Source organism: Gavialis gangeticus, unplaced genomic scaffold (assembly GCF_001723915.1).
Source record: "Gavialis gangeticus isolate Ggan-Ray unplaced genomic scaffold, GavGan_comp1, whole genome shotgun sequence".
NCBI classification, from domain to species: Eukaryota; Metazoa; Chordata; order Crocodylia; family Gavialidae; genus Gavialis; species Gavialis gangeticus.
This window is the reverse complement of record NW_017729000.1, coordinates 12269021-12277848: the sequence shown is the minus strand read 5'-3', so window position 1 is coordinate 12277848 and position 8828 is coordinate 12269021. Positions and strand designations below refer to the sequence as shown.

Sequence of the window (8828 nt, the reverse complement as noted above, 5' to 3'; positions counted from 1 at the left end):
GGGGGGGGGGGGCAGGGGACAGGACACGGGACACTTCCAGTGGCAAAGGTCAGGGATGGGACTTCTGGTCCCAAAATGGCAATCAGACGCTGTGGCACCAGTCAAGGAATGGGGCTACTCTTGCAGTTCTTGACCACTCACCAAAAGTTATTAAGCAGTCCTCCAGCTGAAATAATTGCATTATTGTATATAATGCAAGTGAATTTGCTGTTGATTAAGAAGTTCACATTGAATTGCCAATTTTTGTATCCTACTTTATCTGATTTTTAGACTCTTTTTAAGAAGAATCCTAATCTGATTAAAGATAATAGTGTTTTCAGTATAGTAATACTTGAAGGGCTACCATCCATCTAGTATTGAGCCTAATACTGAAAAGAATCTATATGGTCCACAAAATCAGGATGTCATATTAAAAGGTAGACAGTAGGCTTGCTCAAATAGCACTAAGATCAGTAGGAGCTTTGCCACCGACTTCAGTGAGTCCAGGATCAAACCTAGCTGTATATATGAGCTCATATACATGAACAACACTTTGTGGGCTACTAGGAATAGAAGTTCTTTATGCGTATTTAATTTTCCTATCAAAACAAGAGCTGTTAATTAAATTCTGTGACAGAGCATCATCTGATGTTCCTCTAAAACTTCCCATCATGTCCAGTACTAGATATTTGGTTTGTGATACAGATCTTTAAATCCTTAAAATGACTTAACACAATTTTTGATGTTAGCTACTTTTTTGAAAATATTGCTCGAGGCTGAAGAAAATTAATTTGTTTATTTGTTAACTTGTGTGTGTGTGTGTGTTATGTTGTACTCCTAGTGCACTTCCCACAAATGATGCTCCGTGCTAGTGTAATAATCAGGAACATAAACAAAAATACATACTTTCCATACACAGTATCTTTTAATACCAGTTCTGGAGCCCTGTACCATCGCGTAGCCACATAATCAGTATAAATGTCACCAGGAGCAGCCAATGTCCGAGCAAAGCCAAAATCACAAAGTTTAATGATTCCATTCTGTGACACTAAAACATTCTCAGGTTTGATATCACGGTGTATGATCTGGACAAAAGGGGAAAAGCAGAAAACAACCTGATTAAGAAAGACAACAGCTCTCTTATTACGAAACACAACAGCTCCCTTTTTCCAACATCTCCAAAAGCACAAACTGAAACAGCCAAATCAGTTCTGCCATGCTGGTATCAACCATGCAAGAAGATAAAGATCCTAAATTCTAAGAGCCGTTTTAATTAAAGCACCCAGAGTATCACATGTATGAGCATCCCTGCGCTGAAAAATGGTGTGTGTGTGAGAGGCGGGTGGGGGGGAGGAAGGGAGGGGGCTGCACTTTAATTAAAGCTTGTTGAACAGGTTTTAGTTAAAGCACCCCCGCTGCCATTTTTCAGCATGGGGAAACTGATATACGTGATGCTGGAGTTTGCCAATTACCATACTCCAGACTCAATTAATCAAGTCTGCCTCCCTGCATATGTCTAGGCACATTTAATGTCCCGGCTTATACCGCACTAGTGTTCCAATTCTGCAGATCAAAATCCAACTGGAGATATTTAAGCAGTTATTAGGAAACTAGAATTTCTTCAACAAAGAATTAACGTTCAAATTTTGAAAGATTAACATGAAGTAACATCAAAAAATATGATGGAAGGAGATAACACCACTGGATTTTAACCTTATTTTTATCTTTTAATAAAGTGTTTATTTTTATTTGTATTCCAGATCTAGTATTTTTGAAACACTGTTTTAACTTGCTTATGAATGGATATAAAAACAATCTGTCCCAACTTTTTAATTACAATTTACACTGTAATTGTCACTGTAGTCACTCTCAGTGTTGTCAATTCAGGTTAGTGCCACTGAGGTCCATAGAATTAGCCTAGATATGAAGCAAGAGGCTCTGTTCCCACTGGCTTCACGAAGAACAGAGGATCACACCTTAACAGCAAAACCTTCAGCTATGCCTAAATAAAAATGTGATTGTTGCTAATTTGTAAGAAAATGTACTGGAAGGGCAAGAGGATATTTAAGCAGTTATTATGAAGCTAGAATTTCTTCAACAAAGACTTAAAATTTCAATTTCTGGAAGATAAACACTAAGCAACATCAAAAAATATGATGGAAGGAGATAATGCCACTGGATCCCAACCTTATTTTTACCTTTTTATACAGTACTCACATTGTTGCTGTGGAGATACCCAACTGCTCGAAAGATCTGAAAGAGGTATCTTTTAAGTCTTTTATTATCCAATCCATGGCTGTAACACTGCACCTCATCTAAAACTGTATGATCAATAAATTCGAACACCAAATGAATTTTTTTTTTCTGTCTAAATACTTCAATGAGGTTGACCAGGTTTTCATGATGAAACTGCTGTTGACAAAAGAGGAAAAACACTTTCTTCTGTATCTTTGTATTCCAGTTAGGATAATTTTTTTTCCTTAACTAAGGCATAAATACAAGAACAGATGGGGGGGGTTCATATAAATATGCAAATACGCAGAATTTGTATTCCCTCTCCTCCAGCCTTCCTCCAACATTTAAACCATAACTGGGTGAGCTAGTTTGATCAGAATAATATTGAATCTAAGTTTTGATTTACAAACATGTGTTGCTATCACAGGACCTAAATCAGGGGAAAAAATTACATTACATAGACTTTAAGGAGCCCAAGAAAAGGAGCTTGTTCTCTGGTCCAAAAGCCATAAAGTTTTTTCCTCAGCTTTGTCTGACCTCATTAACACCGAGCCAAAAACTGCTCTCAGTTACAGGGATTAAGCCAGGAATAACACTTCTGATATGGACAAACTGTGAGGAGCAGGTTAAAATGCTCCTCCCCTCCCCTCCCCATTTTTGCAAACCATTTACTTTACTGATATGGAAACACAAAGCCATATGTCAAAATTGGCACAAATTTGGCACAAAGCCATATGTCAAAATAATAATCATGCTAAAAACATGCACATCAGGTTCCATATATTTATATTTCAGTTCTAATGTTTTTGAAACACTGTTTTATTCACTTGTTTATGAATGGGTCTAAACAATCCGTCCCAACTTTTTAATTACAGTTTACACTGTAATTATCACTGCAGTTCCTCACAGTGATGTCAATTCAGGTCAGTGTCACTGAGCTCCATAGAATTAGCCCAGATTTAGAGCAAGGGGCTTTTCCCATTGATTTCATGAGCAGAGGATCGCACCCCAATAGCAAAACCCTCTGCTATACCTAAATAAAAATCAGTGATGATCACATATTTTAAGAACATGTCCTGGAAGGGTAGGAGTCATGTAAAGTCCTGGAGAACCTGCACATATTGTAATGCCAAGTTAGGATTTGTAACTGGTGTTTGAATGTAACAGACTACTTTCTGTTTTGGGCCTCAAATTCACAAACAGCGGGTGCCCAAGTATGGCAGACCAAATCCAAGATATTTAACAAGGAAATATTACAACTTCAGTCTGTACTTTCTTGCAGAGCCTCCACATAGTTCTGGTCTTCCATGAACCCACAGGAGAAACTATTCTACTCCATTAGTTTGATGCTGGGGAATCTCTGGGAAAATTATTAATGGAGAAAATTCTCTCCAGTTTGAAGTGCCACAGAGTCGGCTAGAAGTACAAGGTGATCTGTAGCTGACAGATCAGCCTCCTGGGATCCACAACAGGTGGTTCTCAAACCTGTTTAGATTCAAGGCACTTCCCAGAAAATGCCACCTTCTGGTTTCCCCTTTTTGACTACAGAAAAAAATTGCAAAGAACTAAAAAAACCCAACAAAACAAAACAACAGGTCAGAATGTTTTTGATGCTGTGGATTCCTATTTGAAATCTCTGGGTTTATCTTGTGAATCATATTTGCATACCTAACAGTGCTAACATTGCATGGAACCACATAGTACCATGGAAAGGATCTCAAGGTAGCCCAGGGTCCCACAACAATCTGCCCAAGAATCATTGCATTAGATTAAGGCATAACTTAAAACAGCAACACTACTCTTTAGGTTAAAGATGCACAAAGGTAGCACTGTCTCTACTTTTGTCTTCCTCCCTCATTGCCTGTTGCAACTGGGGACCTGGTCCCAACAGAATACATACAACTTAGGCCATGGACAGGCATTACATTTATAGCACTACAAAAACCAAGTGTGCACCTATTCTAGCTGTTTGTAGTACATAGTACTCACCCTGTTTTAGCTGTTTGTACAAAACAGTACTCACCCACAGCTCACAAGCTGTTAAAGAGTCCTGATGGGACATTAATGGCTGTCATGAAAGGAAGTGGGAAGAGCTGCACCCCCCGCCTATAGAAACACCAGAAAAAGCCTGTTCCCGTGGTGTGGGTGACAGTAAGAAGAGCTGTCGCTGGCTCTACAAGCACCCCAGGAAAAGCCATTCTTCCCATTACCACAGCCCCTGCAGGAACAGTCTTTGTTCCTGCAGGAACACTTGTAAACCACTACAGTGCTACACGTTTGTAACACTACAGATGAATGCCTGTTCATGCTCTTTAAGTTCAAATGGTAGGTCTGTGATAGAGGCAAGTATAGAACTTGTAGGGTGAATATCTTTTTTAACTGCATAGGTCAAATATTTATCTAGACTTGTAGGAAATGGATAGCATGTTTTACATTTCTCCTATCTTTAGCTGAGCCACCATATGTTATACTAGGCTAAATTTGAATACAGGTGTTTGTGTATCCTAATAGATTTATATACTGATGTGATTTACACCAGGACTGAAAAGAACAAAAGGTACAACCTGTCCCAGAGTAGAAGGTGCTACTACAGCATCTTGCTTAGGTAATCGTTTTGCCCAGGCTGTGCATTGGGATGGAAGCACACATGCAAAAGACTCCACATCCTCCACAGGTTTGGGTGAAGTGTTGGAGGGCGAGGAGAGAAAAGCTTCACTTCTGTTCATATATATGAATTGTATAAAAAGGCAAATCTAGCATATCTTTGTGCTTGTGCAGAAATCTATGAAACTACACAAAGTAGCGACATGTCCTAAAATTTTGCATAGCTGAACCACAAAAAACTCTTTAAACCCCACCCCCCATGCTATCTATTATTTCCTTTAACCTGATATGCATAACTGTCCATACTTTCTTTCAAAAGTACAGCTACATTTTTTAGATTTGTCCTTTTGTATTTGCTATATTTTCAAATTTTCTTTGCATTGTCTGGCATATGCTCTTTCCTTGTTATGTGTTCAGTAGCCCATGAGCAATGATGTACCATTCAAGATGAAAGTTTCATTTTAAAGCTAATTATTTTGTAAATCAAAAGTGAAATAAGTCAAAAGAAGCAAACCTTTAGAAACTTTATTTCTCTCATAGCAGTTTTGTTGACAGATTTTTCTGGTTTCTCATAGAATATTTTAATTGCTACTATCTGTCCCGTTTCCTTGTGCTTGCACTTTATCACCGTTCCATAACTCCCTTCTCCCACTTTTCCAAGGTTGTCATACATTTCCATCTTCAAGTTCAAATCTTTATATCTTCACAGAAAGAGAAAAAAAAGTTAAAAAGTAAAGAATAGCATGGATCTCAAAACTACGCACATAGTTTCATGTGGCATTAGCAAATGGAAAAAACTCCTGCAGAGAACCTGATCTCAGTTGAACATTTTACATATTTCTATGGGTTCCAGTTATGAAAACAGTCAGTGAGAACTAGAATCAGTTTCACAGCATACCCAGGCCATTCTCACATATGTTTTGACATTTAAAGCCCTGGCTTCAGTGGCAGGACTGGATTCATACAGTTAGTCAGAAACTTCTCAACAACCACAGCTTTAAATGCAGTACCTATCCTTTTGGAAGCGTGGGGGGCGAGGAGGGAATGACCACCCTAAGCAAAGAATAGTCTAGGAGCCAAAACAATGAATGGTTTAGAAGAGACAAAAGCAATACAAGAGGCAAGAATTTCTTAGGGCAATATCTTTTATTGGACCAATTACATAGTCAGTCGAAAGTTAGATGAGCTCTGGAACACAAGACATTCTTTCTCGGGTCTGTGAATATAGGAAGCCAGGCACCCGAGTGCTGTCTGTGGTCAGGTTTTTTGTTTTTTTCCCTGTCTGCCACACTTGAAACTCTCTCTCAGCCACTCCCCTATGCAGTGCTCAACTTGCTGCATCTGGCATCCTTCACCCAGAGACAGGAAGAAAGTCTTGCATTCGAAAGCTTGTCTAACTTCAGCCCAACTACACAGAATCACTAAAAATTAGTGTTGCAAGGGGCCTCGGGAGGTCACAAGTCCAACCCCCTGCTCAAAGCAGGACCAGCCCCAACTACATCATCCCAGCCAGGGCTTTGTGTAGATGGGTCTTAAAAATCTCCAAGGATGGAGACTCCACCACCTGTCTGGGTGACCTGTTCCAGTGTTTTACTACCCTCCTAGGGAGAAAGTTTTTTCCTAATATCCATCCTAAACTTCCCTTGCTGCAACTATCCCATTGCTCCTTGTCCTGCCATCTCCCCCACTGAGAACCGTCCGGCTCCTTCCTCTTCCGACCCCCCCTGCAGGGAGCTGAAGGCTGCGATTCAATCCCCCTCCGTCTCTTCTCCAGACTAAATAAACCCCGCTCCCGGAGCCTCTCCTCGCACGTGTCCCAGCCCTGTCACCCCCTCGTCGCCCTCCGCTGGACTTTCTCCAATTTGCTCACATCCCTGCTGCAGAACCGGACACGGGGCCACCGATGAACAGAGGGGACCAAGCGCTTCCCTTGCTCTGCTGGCAACACAACGCGGCGCAGGTCAACGGGAGCCTTCTCGCCCGGCCTTCCGCACCTCCCTGCCCTGTCCCGACGAGGAAAGCAACCCGCCTCGTCCCCACCGCCGAGGGGCCCGGCCCGGCCCGCTGACCTGCGCCCCGCGGCTGTCCATGGCGCCGCCACGAGGCCCCGTTACCACAGCAACAGGCAGCCACATCAACCGCCGAGACCTCATCCCGTTCCACCCGGAAGTGGAGCGGAAGGGGCGGGGCCTCCCTGAAGCGTCCCATTGACTGTGGATGTGCAGTGCCGGCAGTGCCTTGGCGTTCAGCTCAAGCTCTCGTGGGCATGCGCGCGGGCAGGCGGGCGTAGGGCCTTAGGTATCCCTGCCCCTCAGGTGGCAGAGGCTGCCGGTGGGACAAGAGCGTGGTGAAAACCCCCTTCAGGCGGGAGGGCGGTGGGGACGCAACGACAACTGAAGAGAAAACAGGGACGAGGGGTCAGGGCACACGTTTAGATGAATTGTTCCAAGTGAGGGGCCACTGAGCAGAGCACCCCAGGCAGCCCCCAGACAAGCCCGAGGAGTCCCTGGACGTTGCCTGGTGAAACTGCCTGGAGGGGTGAACAGACCAAGGACAGGAAAACAGCCCTGTAGTCCCTGGGTGTGGGGGGTGTTACTCCTGGCCAGAGGCCATGTTCCAGGAGTGCACAAACAACAAGGTGTGGGGATGGGAGTAGGGCAGCAGGAGGTTGAGGCAGGTGGTGAAGGGGCTGCGGCCTGGCACAGTCCAGGAGGGCGTATGCCAGGGTCTCCCTCTGCTCTCAGAAGGGGCAGGTGTCGGGGGTGTCCACGAACCTCAGCAGATGCATTGTGACAGCTCTATGGAGGAGCCACTAGCTGTGGGACCCAGGATAAGTGAGCAAGGTGGACCAGTGGAGCAACTCCGTAAACAGCATTTTTTATGTACTTATAAATACTCACAGGCTGGTATATTTCCTGGTTAATATTTATCTTGGCAAGGGGGTGAGCAAATACCACATGTCAAGGAAGTACCTGTACTATTGAATTATTGGATGCTTTTGTTTCCCCTTCAATCTTCATTAAAAGACTGCAAAACTGTAGGGATTGGTCCTGCCCTTCTAGACAGGAGCTGTCTTTCTCCCTTGCAATTTGTACCTAGCAGAATGGAGCTCCAGACTCATGCTGGGGCCTCTAGGGACAATGCAAATAAATAATGCAAATCCATTTCTCACAATTCCTTTGATTATTTTATATGTTGCTATCATTATTTTATTAAGATTATTATTTTATTCAGTAATATATTTTATTGCTTGGGTTTGGACACGTTAATGCGAGTAACAAAGCTCTGCAGGGGCGCTGCAGAACTGGAGCCTTCACATCTTTTGTTAATTAAGGTTTGTGGGATGTAAAATATTTCAACACACACAAGCAGCCCAGCTTCACTGCCATTTCCTAAGTTCCTTGAGGCTTATTAAGGGGCAATTGTCTACTATGTACGCAGGCAAGAGAATTTTCTGTTTTATTGGTTTTTTAACTATAAGTTATTCTAGATTAGCAGAAAAAAATGATGCTGTCCAAAATTTGCCAGTTTTGATTTCATTTCAGGTGCCATCATAGGTGGCAGAAGGCCGAGGCTAACAGGGCATAGCCATAAACCGTTACATTATTCTTTAGACTTCTTGAATGAAAAAAAATCAATTATGTTTTAGGGATGAAACTGTAAGAAACAAAGTCCAGTACGAAAAACTTTTCTAATGAATAGGGGTGGTTAGCCAGGTGAGTCAGACAGAAGGCAGGGCAGGGTGACACCTTAAAGACTAACTAGTTCAGAGAAGAATGAGCTTTCACAGACAAAAACCTACTTTGTCAGATGCTATGAAGTATGTGAAATGCATCTGATGTCATATCTTTGTCAGATGCTGTAATGCATTATTTCATTGTTTCATAGTTTCTAGGGTCGGAAGGGACCTGAGCAGATCATCTAGTCAGACCCCCTGCCATGGCAGGAAAGAGTACTGGGGTCAAATGACCCCAGCAAGGTGTTCATCTAACCTCTTCTTAAAAACCCCC

The 8828-nt window shown here is 42.6% G+C and overlaps 1 protein-coding gene across 5 annotated transcripts in view; it reads right to left on the bottom strand.

Annotated features, from left to right (window-relative positions):
* Window positions 1-7020, bottom strand: part of CDKL3 (cyclin dependent kinase like 3) — a 34284-nt gene extending 27264 nt beyond the window's left edge. For 2 of the 5 annotated variants that reach the window (XM_019506285.1, XM_019506287.1), the window contains exons 1-4: window positions 6888-7019; window positions 5333-5519; window positions 2197-2391; window positions 886-1064 (exon numbers count right to left, since the gene is read on the bottom strand). In XM_019506285.1, coding sequence (XP_019361830.1) covers window positions 886-1064; window positions 2197-2391; window positions 5333-5497 — 539 coding nt within the window. In that variant the 5' untranslated portion in view covers window positions 5498-5519; window positions 6888-7019. Of the gene's footprint in view, window positions 1-885; window positions 1065-2196; window positions 2392-5332; window positions 5520-6887 lie in introns of all 5 variants that reach the window. The other 3 variants (XM_019506289.1, XM_019506290.1, XM_019506288.1) reach the window with 2 other exon arrangements.
* Window positions 7021-8828: the final 1808 nt, after the last annotated feature.